Source organism: Stegodyphus dumicola, chromosome 4 (assembly GCF_044657685.1).
Source record: "Stegodyphus dumicola isolate Sdum_Otavi_A_Nest chromosome 4, ASM4465768v1".
Taxonomy (NCBI): Eukaryota; Metazoa; Arthropoda; class Arachnida; order Araneae; family Eresidae; genus Stegodyphus; species Stegodyphus dumicola.
In genome coordinates, this window is record NC_140771.1 from 255,254,917 (window position 1) to 255,270,832 (window position 15,916).

The 15,916-nt window shown below is 30.3% G+C and overlaps 2 protein-coding genes across 6 annotated transcripts in view; one reads left to right on the plus strand and one right to left on the minus strand.

Moving 5' to 3' along the window:
* Nucleotides 1-8,071, plus strand: part of Alg-2 (Apoptosis-linked gene-2) — a 48,721-nt gene extending 40,650 nt beyond the window's left edge. For all 5 annotated transcript variants that reach the window (XM_035357739.2, XM_085816230.1, XM_035357747.2 and 2 more), the window contains one exon: nucleotides 7,885-8,071. In XM_035357739.2, coding sequence (XP_035213630.1) covers nucleotides 7,885-8,031 — 147 coding nt within the window. In that variant the 3' untranslated portion in view covers nucleotides 8,032-8,071. The remainder of the gene's footprint in view (nucleotides 1-7,884) is intronic.
* Nucleotides 8,072-10,605: 2,534 nt separating this feature from the next.
* LOC118202128 (uncharacterized) overlaps nucleotides 10,606-15,916 on the minus strand; it is a 40,398-nt gene continuing 35,087 nt past the window's right edge. The window contains exon 5 of the mRNA XM_085816232.1: nucleotides 10,606-10,834. Coding sequence (XP_085672358.1) covers nucleotides 10,735-10,834 — 100 coding nt within the window. The 3' untranslated portion in view covers nucleotides 10,606-10,734. The remainder of the gene's footprint in view (nucleotides 10,835-15,916) is intronic.

Consider the following 15,916-nt stretch of genomic DNA (forward strand, 5'->3'; position numbering starts at 1 on the left):
ATACACCTTTTATATATATATATATGCTAGGATCCCATAACATTGAAAATAACCCAGTGCTTGCTGTTCTGTAGAAGCAGATCCCAAAGTTTAATCACTGTTTCCACGTGTCAGAAAATATGCAGAAGAAACAGTTAATTTATATCTTTGCTCATAAAAACCCAATCCGCCTTATTGAGAATCAATCAGGTTTATGCCAGATGAAAGTGAAGAAAGTATGTGTGTGTTGTTACATCAGGATTATCCAATATTGGCATTAAATCACACTATTTGGCAACAGTTTGATGGCTGACAGAATAATACATGAGCCAATTTTTTTTTTAATTATTATGAAGTATATATATTATTTTTAAAGCATGCAGTTCATTACACTGTTGCAATTTCAAAATGCATTTCTCGATAAGTACTTCGAGTAACTGGGCCATGTATATATATAAGTTAAAAATATATTTATCATGATACATTTAAGTACATAGACACATATCTTAAAATATGTCCAAAGAAACGGAGTCACGGTACAAATTGAAAGGATCATTGTGGAATTATATTCAAGAAAATACCACTTATTCGTAGCATTTTAGAATGCTGTAGTAATATATTGGAAGGTTAAGGCTGTAGTAGCATATAACAAACATGACATGAGCAATGAAAAGACTTAAAGCTTCTCCAACATCAAAAAATAAATTTTGTATGGGATGGATCTAGTAAATAAAAGTATTTTATTTTTTAATGCATTACTTTGTAAATGGCTGATAAATTAAAAAACAGTCCCCAGCTCCAGCATTGTAAAGAAATTGAAATTTTCTTAGTAATTGTAATAATAAAACAAATTTGCTAAACACTGGTTGTTCTGTTCATGTTCATATCCTGGCAAATGGGCTGGCTGCATGAGAGTTTTCTTGGTTTTCTCCAATATGAAACCTGAATATGAGCCAGTTTACAAGTCTTCTGAAAATGTATCCCTTTTCTTAGGCAAATAACTCTTGAGTGCTTTACCATAATCTGAGTACTCCAATTCAGTACACATCCTAAATTACTAGGGCTTCAAATATGATTAGGATAAATGAAATGAAAGGAAAAGTGGAATATTTACATACTTGCAAATTATATGAAGATGTCTTTTTATATCACAGTGTATCTTTCTAGCTTCTATGAAAGCTGCTTTTATCCACTTTTGGAAGAAGTTTGGTTGTGTATTCACTCTTAAAATGCTAGGATGACATTTGGTACTAGGTCTGGTGATGATACAATGGTGATAATGTAACAAGAGATGCTGTAACCTACCTGTATGTGGCAAGCATCATTCTCTAACTTACTCAAAATTTGGAAGTTTGAGATACATTTTCCCTATTAAAGACTTAACCCTTTGTTCAGTAGACTGAGGCATTTTGTTACTGAGATTGAATCATTTGCTCTTACAAATGCTATTATAACTAACAAGATCAATGTATTACTGCATTCTGGATAAAATTAAAGTGGAATATCCAAGGTAACTTATTTTGCTACAGGAATCATTGCCTTTAGAAATCTTATAGTCTGTATCTTATTTTGATGTTCATTAGAACATTACATGAATTGTTGAATGTTCATTGGGTAGTTTATGAATTGCCATGATCAGGTATTTATGTACATATAGATAGTTATCAACTAATGATGAGTGTCGTTACAGTGGTCCTATCATAAGTCAATTCTGATGTAATTCAGGGAATTGTTGTATTCTTCATAGCTTAAATAATATTTTTATAAATTAGGCTTTTGTTTAGTAGAAATCAAACTTAAGATTTAATAAACTTATATAACATTTATTTACCTATGCATAAGCCCTACATATTTTATAAAAATACATATATTCTTCTATTAAATTGGTTAACAGGAATAAAAACATAAAATCACATAAATGATGTTTTTAATTAAAAATAACAGATGAATAATCAGTATTCATTTGGATGTTTCATTGGAATTGGGAGCAATTTCTTTAATTAGAAAATGCACTGTTGTCTAATTGAGTGTTCGCCCTGCTTAATATATTTTGCAATAACATCCAGCTTCTTGAATTTTTTTTATCTTAGTTTCGGCTGTCATAAAAGTGAATTGTTGTAAGTCGAAGACTACCTGGCTCGTTTTCTTTCTTTATATATACAGACAGTGTTTACACACTTTTGTAACAATTTTGATTTTCTCCATGAATTTCAATATTAATTTTAAAATACAAATGTAACTGCCATCAAATTGAAATGTTTAATTATGGTCTGCAGCATTAAAAATATTCTTTTTTAAATTTTGCTGAAAAATAAACAGTTTAGTGAAGCCTATAATTTTGTGCTGTCTAAAGAGAAATACTCTTATTCAGTTATTAAACAAAAGATGTGAAAAGCATGGTTTAATACTTCTGCACATAAAATAAGTGACATAATTAATGTGAAAGGAAAAAAGCATCAAAGTTTACAGTATGTACAGCTCTCATTAAATCTAAAGTCACATCTCATAACAGAAATCTTTAATTGCATCCAAAAAATTCCAAAATAAAGAGGAAATGTGTTGAAGAAAGAAACTGAATACATAAAGAGAAAGAAAATTATTCTTCAAAGATATATACAGTTATTATTATGTAAATTAACCAGTTGTTTTATAATTTTAATCCTTACTATAACTTCCCCTTTCCTTTTCCTCGCCAGAATGCAAAATCAGTTAGTTTCTAAACTGGTGTTTTTTTATTGTAAAACAGAGTGTGTTTCTGGCTTAGGCTTGCATGCTGCATTACTTCCTAACAGGTCTGATTATTTTCAATTATTCATTTTTGTTTTATTGCTGCTGGCATATGAATGTGTTACGACGATAGAGTTGCTCATCCAGCTTAGCTTAAAATTAAATTGATCACTAGTCCACATTTTTAGTCTGAATTTGACTGTTTATGTTTAACTACATCACCATGAGCTGTAGTTTATTTTGTTAGCATAAGAACATGCCTTTATATTCTAAGTTTTTTTTTAAGTAAGAAGTTTATTTAAACCTTTATCTGACTTACTTTCAAACATAGCAATAATTTACTTCATGCGTCAGGGTTTTTGGACTATTTAACTTTTACCAGATAATGCAAAACCTCATAGGTACATTGTCGATAGATTGACAAGTTTGGAGATAAAGCATGCAGAAATTAGTGGGAACATTGGTTTGCGTATTGAAACCAATTTCTAATTGTTAGAAAATATGCTTAAAGAGAAGGAAATTGAAATGAATTAGCTAAAATATTTGGGAAGGCTTCAAATTAAAAAGGCGCATACATATTTTGCTGTGTGTTGTTATTACAAAACACAAATATTTTGTGGATTTTAATGTGTAATTATCCTAATATTGTTTAAGAATCAATGACATAAATGACTTTTATTTTAAACTGTGAAATGTTATTAGATTGTTATTTTAATGGTGATTTTTTTTAACAATCATTTTTAAAAAATAAATAAAATTTTATGGTGGCCATTCTCATGTTTTAAAGGAAAATCTATCCCCCCCCCAAAGAGCTATTGCAAAATCTTTAAGTAGCTCTGTAGGAACTGTGAACAAAAAATTATAAAATCTGATATAAAGCTAATCAAAACAAAACAAAAAACGTGATTTTTATCCCTAATGCCGACTCAGCATAAGACTATGTACAGATTATTGTATGAAAATTATTTGGCAGGTGAGAAATGGAAATATGTAATTACAGTTGATGAGGCTTGGATATACTTATCTTATTGCAATGGAAAAAGATCGATTTGCTACCAAAAAAGAGAAAAAAAGACTTAATATGTTGGTTCAGAGAAATTTTTCTTTGGGATTTTAGCCATTGCAACTTGGAAAGTTTAGAAGGATTTGAATTCAAGATACATAGACCAAGATTCTAGAATATTCCAGAAAAATGTGACAATGAAAAATGAAAAATGTCATGATGGTATTAACATGTAATGCATGTATTTTACAGAGAGTTTGTGGTGAATTTCTTACTTTTTGGAGAATTTTATGAAGAAGAATTAAAACATAATATTTGAATGTTTTACTTCTGACAGTAGTCCTTTTCTTAACATGTTTTTCTTTCCTCTATTTTCTCTGCTTTTCTCAAAATAAATGTGTGGAAAATATCAAAAAGTGCTTATAATCTTATCACATGAACAGGCATTAAAGAAAGGAATTTTTCTATTTATAAAGAAATTGAAAACTGACAATTTAAAAGATTCATCTTGTATGTCTCAACTCATCATTCACAGGGCTAGCGCTAGGCATTTTCCTACCTAATGCAATCACTGTGGAGTCACTCTGCTGCCTATTGCCTTTCTATATTCTGTTTTCATTGTCTGTCCTAAATTATAAAAGTTTTGCTGTTTCTAGATTTTTTGCTTGGTTGGTCACTAAATTCTAAAAATTCTGCCACATTGGTTTTGTAACTGGGCCCTACCATGTATCATTTCATATTTATTCTGAATGTTTCTTATTACTAAAGAAATAAAATTAGCATCTTTTCTGTGCCTTTAGTTTTTTAGAATAACAGAAATCTTTAATTGCATCCAAAAAATTCCAAAATAAAGAGGAAATGTGTTGAAGAAAGAAACTGAATACATAAAGAGAAAGAAAATTATTCTTCAAAGATATATACAGTTATTATTATGTAAATTAACCAGTTGTTTTATAATTTTAGTCCTTACTATAACTTCCCCTTTCCTTTTCCTCGCCAGAATGCAAAATCAGTTAGTTTCTAAACTGATGTTTTTTTTATTGTAAAACAGAGTGTGTTTCTGGCTTAGGCTTGCATGCTGCATTACTTCCTAACAGGTCTGATTATTTTCAATTATTCATTTTTGTTTTATTGCTGCTGGCATATGAATGTGTTACGACGATAGAGTTGCTCATCCAGCTTAGCTTAAAATTAAATTGATCACTAGTCCACATTTTTAGTCTGAATTTGACTGTTTATGTTTAACTACATCACCATGAGCTGTAGTTTATTTTGTTAGCATAAGAACATGCCTTTATATTCTAAGTTTTTTTTTAAGTAAGAAGTTTATTTAAACCTTTATCTGACTTACTTTCAAACATAGCAATAATTTACTTCATGCGTCAGGGTTTTTGGACTACAGTCAAAAGTCGTTAATTTGGACTCGTCGGGACTTCGGCGATTCCGGATTATCGATTTTTCCGGATTATAGATCATCAGTTTAAATCTCGTAAGATGGCATGCAGAAATTCCAAAATTAAAAATATGAAACCGTAATTTATGAAATAAAGAACAATTATGATCTAAAGGGTATCAAAATTTGCAAAAAGAAAAAGCTTAATATTTATTTGTTTACTTTATTAAACATTTCTTTCAATGTAAGTTGTTTAAGTTTTGCTTCGTTTCATGTGATAATACTTTCTCTTTAATTCTATTAAACAGACATAATTTCTTGTTCAGTTACAAAGTTCCGCCGTTCAAGTCCTATAATTGCTGTGTCAAGAACACCGACTAATTTGTCAATCGAAATTTTTTTGTTTTCAATAACCTCTGTCACTTTTCTTCGCTATCGGAAGCGAATTATAATGACGAGGAACTTGTTTTAAATCATATCAAAGACGGAGCATATCGAGATGAAATACTACATTTGGTAAGGAATTATAAGCCAAATAAAATAAAAACATCTGCGCTGAAGATAAGGATAGTGCTGACAAATCAACTTCCAATTCATTACGCGCCCGCCGCCGAGCAGCGTGAAAATGATAAACAGATTTCGGATTTCAAAACATACTTTCGCTTTAGATCCTTTACATATTAACAAATATATATCGGAAATTCTATTTGATATAATCGAAAGTTTAAGCTTACTTTTATAAAATTGCTCTTACAGTCTGCAAAAAATAATAAGCCGGATGCAATTCGAAAATTAAGGAACAACGCAATCATCAACATTAACTGAAATAGATAATTAGATAATTTTAGCTTATACGTCCATTATACATAAAATGCGCACGCGAAAACGTATTCTGCACTTGCGCACACTCATATGCGCAGTCGTAAAAGGTCTTACGCGCACGCGTGAACGCCTCTGCGCATGTGTCAACGCGGCGCATGCGCAGAAAGTTTTAGTTTTGATGTCCGGATTATAGATCATTCCGAATTATGGGTGTCCGAATTAACGACTTTTGACTGTATTTAACTTTTACCAGATAATGCAAAACCTCATAGGTACATTGTCGATAGATTGACAAGTTTGGCGATAAAGCATGCAGAAATTAGTGGGAACATTGGTTTGCATATTGAAACCAATTTCTAATTGTTAGAAAATATGCTTAAAGAGAAGGAAATTGAAATGAATTAGCTAAAATATTTGGGAAGGCTTCAAATTAAAAAGGCGCATACATATTTTGCTGTGTGTTGTTATTACAAAACACAAATATTTTGTGGATTTTAATGTGTAATTATCCTAATATTGTTTAAGAATCAATGTCATAAATGACTTTTATTTTAAACTGTGAAATGTTATTAGATTGTTATTTTAATGGTGATTTTTTTTAACAATCATTTTTAAAAAATAAATCAAATTTTATGGTGGCCATGTAAATTTATAATAACTAAGAGTATCTAACTACCTAATTTAATTATTTGTAACTAACTGCTCAGCCTTAAAATTATCTCAGCATATTAAAGCGAGTTCTTGCCTTGAAGCTCTACACACTAACTGCATCGGACAGACAGAGCACAACTAATTTTCAAATCTTGCAGACTATACATACAGCCTTTCAGGTTTTTTCTGGCAGCAGTGGTGGCAACAGCCAAACTTTGGTTACAAATAATGCTGATATGATTTTACTTTTCATTTTAACCAGTGCCATTTGACATAAAATTTATCTGCTATTTACGAAATCTCTAGAATGATCAAGTATGAGACATAAAAGAAAAAATCAGTATAAAGCTAGCTGTAAGTAAAACATAAGTAAAATGTCTCTAATCTTCTTTCACATATGTCCAACTATTGTAAGTGCAAAATATTCAGTGCTATTTGATGAATTTTATTTAAAGTTGATTTTATTCTCAATTTTTTTTTTTTTTTTTATAATTATAGTTAACAATAATGTATCCTACTTACTGATCTATTTTTTCTTTATGATGGTATTACAAAAGTGAAGTTCAGGCGTAGATAATATTTTTTTCCTGATGGTGGGCACTTGCCTATAAACTGCATTGGCCACTACTAAGGCCAGAAGTGGTGGTTATTTTATTATGGAGGCACCTAATAGGTGGTCACCGTTATCTCCTATGAAGGGACAACAATTTTACATCCATGCCTTCTCCAGGATTCGAACCTGGGTCCTTTGGTATCGCAGTCAGACTCTCCTAACCACTGTACCGTCTGGGTGGCACATAGATATACCTTTAACTGAATTTATTCAGCTCCCATTTGCGAATAGGTCCTTAATTTTTTTATTAATGATCCTCAAAAGTACTTAATTTCTGTGTGCTGAAATGTGTATGAATCCTGCAACAGCAAACTGGTTTTCTTTCAGTGATTAGAAACACATGACCATTTATGTTACAGTAGTCCAATACAGTTTGAATGGAAGACTTTAAAGCAGGTGTTTGGTTAAACTAAATATATTTCTATTTTTTATTAATGTTCCATTTTGGAAACTTTAGGGAGGTTTGGAAAGCAAATAGTATTTATATATCAGCTGAAGAGAGGCTAAGTCCATCAGCTTAATACATAAAATTTTTGTCATTGAATATATTTATTTGATGTATTTTTAAATTTCAAAAGTGTTTAATTTTGATGATATATAATAATTGAATTTAAATAATTATTTTCATCTGTTATAGAAGGCATAGTCTTTTGTTAATTATTTTAATAATTTATGAAATTTTGTGTTTATTTTCAGCCATGCAAAAGCAGTGGCCTTGAAATCATATGCCAATTTTTTTGCCAATTTCTTCTTGGTGTGCTTCTGTCATCAAAAATTGAATCATTTTCTTATTATATCTATGAAAGAATATGTTGTTATTCTACAAATTTTATAACTTTGTGAATTTATGTATCATATGTTATTAAATATTTTCATATTGTAATTTTTTTCCTTTCTTTTTCATTCTTTTGCTTTGAAATAATTATCATTTTTAACATATTGTGCATTATTTGAAGTTTGTACATAAGACAAGATTCTTAATTTAATTTGTAGTCCTTCCCTAAAATTTTCTTTTTAATTTGGTTCTCTGTCTCTTTCCTAAAAATAGTAAAATTCTTATAATAGAGCTTTCTGGAATATGTCATTTCAAACTTAATCCTTATTATCTGATCTTGTATAACACAGATGATACGTGTACTTAATTACAGCAAAAGGAAAATAAAACCTTATTCACTTATAATCAAACCAAATATTTTTCTAGATTGATAGAAATATTGTGATATTATATCCATTTGTTGAAAAAATATATCATGAAAATTTATGAGAAAAAATATCGATTTTTTTAGGGAGATGGAAAACTGGTTTTCATGCTCTTGACTTGTAACATTCTAATACAGTTTGATTGTTATAACATACTAATGCAGTTTGAATACAAAACGTTATCTTTAAAGTAAGCAGAAACCTAACAATTTTCCCATTTTTTTATTAATATTTTTATACCGGAACCTTCAGTCAAATTAGGAAAGCAGGTAGTATTTCTGTATAATGCAAAGAGGGGATGAGTCTATCAGGATGCTTATAATAGAATGTACATGTCTATACTTTCTTTGCTGCTTTCATATAAATAAATATGCATCTGATGCAATCATTCTAGTTATCTGTAATGAAATCAATTTTAATGATGGAGTGACAATGGATAAAGATATTAGCCATTGTGATGGACAATTCAACACTTCTTATATTTTTTTTACCAGGCACATTCTTAACATAAAATATGCAGCATAAAATCTTAATGCCTGTTGTTGGTCACATTTGTGCCCTTTTTTACATGTTTTAGTACTGTCAATGCAATTAATTGTTAATAATAATATAATAAATGGGTTAAAGTGAATAATTTATAAGAATTTATCACATGGACCAGCTATTATTTACAACAATGAACAGTTAGTATAATAATATACAGTTCGTTTAATTTGATATTTGCCATTATGTATGTTTTGTTGAGTGTTTATTTTAGGTGAAGGCTACTACATTTTTCAGGATGTTCACAAATACTTCGTTCAGCAGTTTTGATTGTTCTTCATACAGCATAGCATCAATTTGATATCTTGATTGTTGCGAGCTGCTAACATGTACATAATTGTTTTGAAATTTTCACAAACTTTACTGTATTTTTAAACACAGTGGTTGAGGAATAAGAAATCGTGAAGTCATATTTTGACAGTCATTTGGACATGGTCAAATCAAAAAAAGGAAAACCTCATTGATTATTTACGTAAGAAGAATAATTAATACCCCTCCCCCCAAAAAAGTTAAGGAAAGCAAAGAGAAAACTTCTAGCAAATCACTGGATGATTCTCAATGATTATCAGAATTTATACTGTAAGAATTAGCTGTGTTAAAAAAGAAATTATTATTCCAGTTTAAAATAAAAAAAAACCTGATAAGGAGGAGACATTTTAAATACCATATAATTCAAGTGTAAGCTGAGAGTGCTTCAAAAATATGCCCCAAAATTAAAACCTATATACAAGCCAAAATGGGAAGGGAAAAATTCCTGTAATGTTCAAGCATCTTTTCATAAGGCAGAAATGTTTCCAAGCAGGTAAAGTGGTGGAATGTATACAGTGGCTAAACATATTCTTTTAGGTTTAAATCTGGTTACTGAGGTGGTGTTTTCTGAACTTGCGGACAATTATAGACACACCAAAGGCGAACGTTAAAGGTCATGTGCTTAGGATCCTTATCCTGATAAAAATAGTTTTTCCAGTATCTAAGTATTGGTCAGATAATTTTAAATTATTTTTTTAAATATTTGAATTAAGAGCACGGTTCACATTATGCCACGAATAAATGCTAAATTATTTAATTCTGATACTAACATGCACCCTCACACAAGGACACCTCCACCACCATGCTCTACTGTTCCAACTAGTCTTGGGATTAAGTTCATTTTTTCCTCCTACAATTATACACCCATCAGAACCAAAAATGCAATGCTAAATTTGCATTCATCTGCAAATATAAAACGGGATTCCAGGATGCTTCAGGCTTATTTACCATTGATTTTGCGAAGAAAAGCGCAAGCTTTCTATTTTTTGCACTTGCAAAAATTTTTCTTTGAGCAGAGTACACATGTAATTAAATAGAAGGTAATCTGAAAACTATTTCTTAATAAATATATATTTTTTAAAACACAAGTAATTTTAATATATCAAAATTATTACCGAAAATAGTACATTCCACAATGCAAGATGTAATATTTTGGCTTGCTCTTAGGTATTCCAGGTATTGTATCTCTTTAGATACAGCAGATTGAAATAATACTGGTTAATACAGCCATTTTAAAATGGAAATTTTATATCATCATTTTAAAAAATAAAATACATAAATCGAAAAGAAGACCTCAAGCTCAATATTATCTGCTGGCTGATCAAGATTACTGATTATAATTTAAAAAATCAATACAGTTCGAAAAAACTGTAAATGACATTTATTAATGAGTAACAATAAAAGCCTAGGAAAGGCAAATTAAAATACTCATCTCAATACAGGAATTTTTTTTTTCTTTTGCTTTATAGCCTGGGTATTTTAATATGGGAAATATCAGTGTTTACAATGTCCTTTTGAGCAAACTCTGTGTAAGACATCATGTGCTTCTTCCACTCCTTGTTCTGCTGCATATTTGATGAGATCATGGGCTTCTCTGAAAATATTAGAAGATAATTAATTTATTTTTATGTTATATATATTGTGTATCAAAAAATGTCGGCACACCTAGGAAAATGTTTATTTGTAATGAAATGTGACACAAACGGTGAGAAGATAAACACGAAGAAATGATTAAAACGGGATAGAATCAAGCAAACCTAGGTCCAGAAATATTACATATTTATATATCATCATCTTTGATGGCAATGCTTGAGGATATTCGGCTGGCATAGAAATATAATGAAATCATTCATATTATATATTTAAGGTGAATATATAAGGTATTTTCTCCCTCCTTTCCGCATGCCTACGTGGTGTAATTGGAAGCATGTTCTAGTCCCAGCGAGGGCAATGCACATTTTCACTCTCCAACATCAAAAATCCTAATAACTTTGTAAGTGGTGGACAATAATTCCTCACCACCAGGATTTGGCAATTGGGTTCCCTAATCTCCAGTCATCCTTTGAAAGGGGGAGTTTATAATGTATTTTGTTCCTCTCTTCCATATGACTTCATGATGTAATTGGAAGCATACTTGACACATATTCGAGTTCTGGCAAGCATAATTCTCAAGTGCATTACTAAGGGAGGGATTTCAGAAATAGACTAGTGAGCTTTTATTGCTATTGTGACAACGCTTTTTTTTTTTTTTTTTTTTTTTTTTTTTTTTTTGTAAAATTTGATGCCTTTTAGATCATAATTGCTCTTTATTTTATAAATTACGGTTTCATATTTTTAATTTTATAATTCTGCATGCTATCTTACCAGATTTAAATTCATGATCTATAATCTGGAAAAACCCCTAATCCGCAATCGCCGAAGTCTCGACAAGTCCGTATTAAAGACTTTGTACTGTACTATTTATGTTTTATTTTGAGTTTTGTTTTGCAGTTATAAATGCATGCCATATAAATGCTACTATCATTTTAGTAGAAAATGTCTTGGTGCTTTTGTTTTAAAAGCTTATTTAATCGTCAACATTTCACTTTCGTAAAACTTATCAATCACTGGATATTCGAATTAATGTTCATGGCATTCTATTGCTTTTTATAACGAGAAAATGACTTAAGCTACAATTAGCTTCGAATTTTATGCATTTACTAACACCTGTGGATTAACAGAATTCAAGTGTATATTTTTTTAATTGAGCTGAAAATAACCAGGAGTGTTGCAATGGATTTAGTATTTTCTTATCTCAATGCTTGCATTCCTTTCATTTCTGAAAGTGTAAAATTCAAAATATATAATATGAATGATTTCATTATACTGATTGTTAACATTAAAAGTTATATGTTAGTAAATTAAATATATTCATTGTGAATAAGGTAAATTCATTCTGTTTGAAGAGTATTTCTTTTGTAGGTAATTCATTTAGGAGTGAAAAATTATTAATGTGAAATTTAACACGCTAAGTGTGTAGGGATGCTAATTAGGAAATTTCACTTTGAACAAAACTGTGCGTTAGCTATTATTGTAGCTCATCTTTTTCATATAGACTTCGATAAAAATGCCAAAACTTCTACTATTTACATATATAGCTTATATTTGATCTGACTTCACGCTGAAAATTTTCAAAAAAAAAAAAAAGCATGATGCTTTAATTGTTTTGTACAGAAAATGTCTTGACAAAACATTTTCAACCATCTTGCATAAAACGTGGCAAAGATCATGTGAAATGACAGAAATAATTACTGGTAGCTCACTGGTCCATTCTACAAGCCACTCCTATGTTGGCTATACAGATGTGCATTTATGAAATATGCTTCCAGTGAGGGCATTGCACATTTTGTACGTCTCTTGCTTCTAAATAACTTAATGTCTCTACAATATTTTTAAATGTTTTTGGTGCATGTTCAGTTAAAGACAGGTATTGATATCCGACAGACCAAGGGAAATTGTGACACCATTCAAATATTACCTGGAAATGTCTGCTGTCGTGAATTAGCATTATCTTGCTAAATGATGACCACCATTATGCACCAGTGCACTGGCATAAAATGTCTTTGAACCGTTAAAGCGCTCCCTCGTAACATCAAATATGACATGTTACGAAGTGAGTGCTTTATTGTCATGACTGGCATAAGCTGAACTTCGTTGCTAGGTAGCTAAACCTTGTGTCACTGAAACTGGTATCAGGATTTTGCTTAAAAGTTCTTTGTTTTCAGTACTAGGCCAAGATGCCAGAACAGTTGATCAGTCACAGAAAAGTTTTATTAGAACTGACACTTGATCGACGATTTCTCACATTTACCTTCTCTGACTGGCTATGGCTTAAGCCCTGTTCCATGTGTGTGAATGAAACTAATGTCTTATATGCGCTTTATAATTACGATAATTGGTTAAGCAATGGTGTGAAACTATCCCCGGGTAATAGCTCCCAAAATGGTAGCTGGCATAGCCTAACAGACATATATCACTCCATAATGAAGTGAAGTAAGCTATGTTGACTAGGTCTCAGCCGCACACGAACTATCTTCCGTCTAAGATCAACGAAAAGGTGCTACTTTGGTAGACGGTTGCACGGATTTTGGCGATTTGCCTTTTGGCGAGTAATACAACTTATGGTAAACCCATTGCTGGATAAGTTATTTATGGTAACCGATACTTTGTTGTCATTTTATTAAAAAAATAATGTGTTTTATTATGCATAACTTCCATGTTTTAAATATTATTTATGGCTTCTAAATATTAAAAATCAATTTAATTTTACATTTTTATTTGAAATAAAAATTTTGTTGTTTATAATATTTTATGTTGTGGATGATGTAATCAATGACGTCACCTTACTTAAAAAGTAATTGGTTTTATTAATATCTATAAATTTAATCTAATGTTTTAAACATTATTTATGGCTGTTAAATATTAAAATAACATTTAATTTTGCATTTGTTTTAAGATGATTTTATTATGAATGATTATTTAAATAATTTTAATTCTATGCGTGATGTAATCAGCTCCCTGATTGGTTACTGAATATTTGTGCATTACCGCGCCATTTTAAAATTTTATTATTCATCTCTTCGAATTCCTCGGATTTCAAATGGAATGGATATCTCCGTTTCGAAGACGAATGTTGTTATTGGTAATTACCAAGAATTATTCGTATTGGAATAAAAAAATTGCCCTTTGAGACTTTATTTTGGCCAACCTGTCTTTCCTAATCAAAGATTTATTTATAAATTGTTAATAGCATTCAGAGAAAATTTTAGAGGAAACCTCGCTAATTGCTTCTTCAATGAAGTGCGAGATATTTGGATAACAGATGAAGATGGTTAAAAGATCCGATTCAATTATGATTTCGATTTTTTTTTTTTTTTTGTGGTACTTATCAATAAACAAGAGATTAAATTACTCAAAAAAATGTAAGTACATATGTTTCTTTTATTTTATAATTGTATACAGTCAAAAGTCGTTAATTCGGACTCGTCGGGACTTCGGCGATTCCGGATTATCGATTTTTCCGGATTATAGATCATCAGTTTAAATCTCGTAAGATGGCATGCAGAAATTCTAAAATTAAAAATATGAAACCGTAATTTATGAAATAAAGAACAATTATGATCTAAAGGGTATCAAAATTTGCAAAAAGAAAAAGCTTAATATTTATTTGTTTACTTTATTAAACATTTCTTTCAATGTAAGTTGTTTAAGTTTTGCTTCGTTTCATGTGATAATACTTTCTCTTTAATTCTATTAAACAGACATAATTTCTTGTTCAGTTACAAAGTTCCGCCGTTCAAGTCCTATAATTGCTGTGTCAAGAACACCGACTAATTTGTCAATCGAAATTTTTTTGTTTTCAATAACCTCTGTCACTTTTCTTCGCTATCGGAAGCGAATTATAATGACGAGGAACTTGTTTTAAATCATATCAAAGACGGAGCATATCGAGATGAAATACTACATTTGGTAAGGAATTATAAGCCAAATAAAATAAAAACATCTGCGCTGAAGATAAGGATAGTGCTGACAAATCAACTTCCAATTCATTACGCGCCCGCCGCCGAGCAGCGTGAAAATGATAAACAGATTTCGGATTTCAAAACATACTTTCGCTTTAGATCCTTTACATATTAACAAATATATATCGGAAATTCTATTTGATATAATCGAAAGTTTAAGCTTACTTTTATAAAATTGCTCTTACAGTCTGCAAAAAATAATAAGCCGGATGCAATTCGAAAATTAAGGAACAACGCAATCATCAACATTAACTGAAATAGATAATTAGATAATTTTAGCTTATACGTCCATTATACATAAAATGCGCACGCGAAAACGTATTCTGCACTTGCGCACACTCATATGCGCAGTCGTAAAAGGTCTTACGCGCACGCGTGAACGCCTCTGCGCATGTGTCAACGCGGCGCATGCGCAGAAAGTTTTAGTTTTGATGTCCGGATTATAGATCATTCCGAATTATGGGTGTCCGAATTAACGACTTTTGACTGTACTTCAATTTTTGTTAAAAAAATTAATACACTATTTTCAAAAATTGCGGAGATAATTATTGTCACATATGTTTTAATGTTAATTATATTTTATATAACGTATTTTAAAGTATTTGAATTTAATAATATTCTAATTCTTTTAAATGTTGGTAGGATGGTTTTTAATTCGATATTCAATTTCAGTAATATTTTAATCTAATTAAACGTTGGCACAATGTTTTTATAGCGGTGTTTTTATTCTCTTTTTTGCTATATGAAAGTAATAATAGCCTTACTTTAGTACTTTATACTCATAGTAAATGTATTTATTTACACTTGCCTGCCAACTTAAAAAACGACATTTTCAACAAAAAATTAATCCATTACTTTTAACGATATTTATTTTCTTTTAAGTTTCGAATACTTTACTATGCGTAAAAACAGCGTTTTTCAAAATGGCTGACGATTGTCAAAATTGCGCCAACGTGAATCGCCAAAAATCCGTGCAACCGTCTACCAAAGTAGCACCAACGACATTTTACATTTTTTTTTTCCCTTTAGATTATATTTTTTAAATTATGTAACATTTTTCAAATTTTTTTTCATTGATATCTAAATTATGATTCCGATTTTTTTGTGTGGTACTT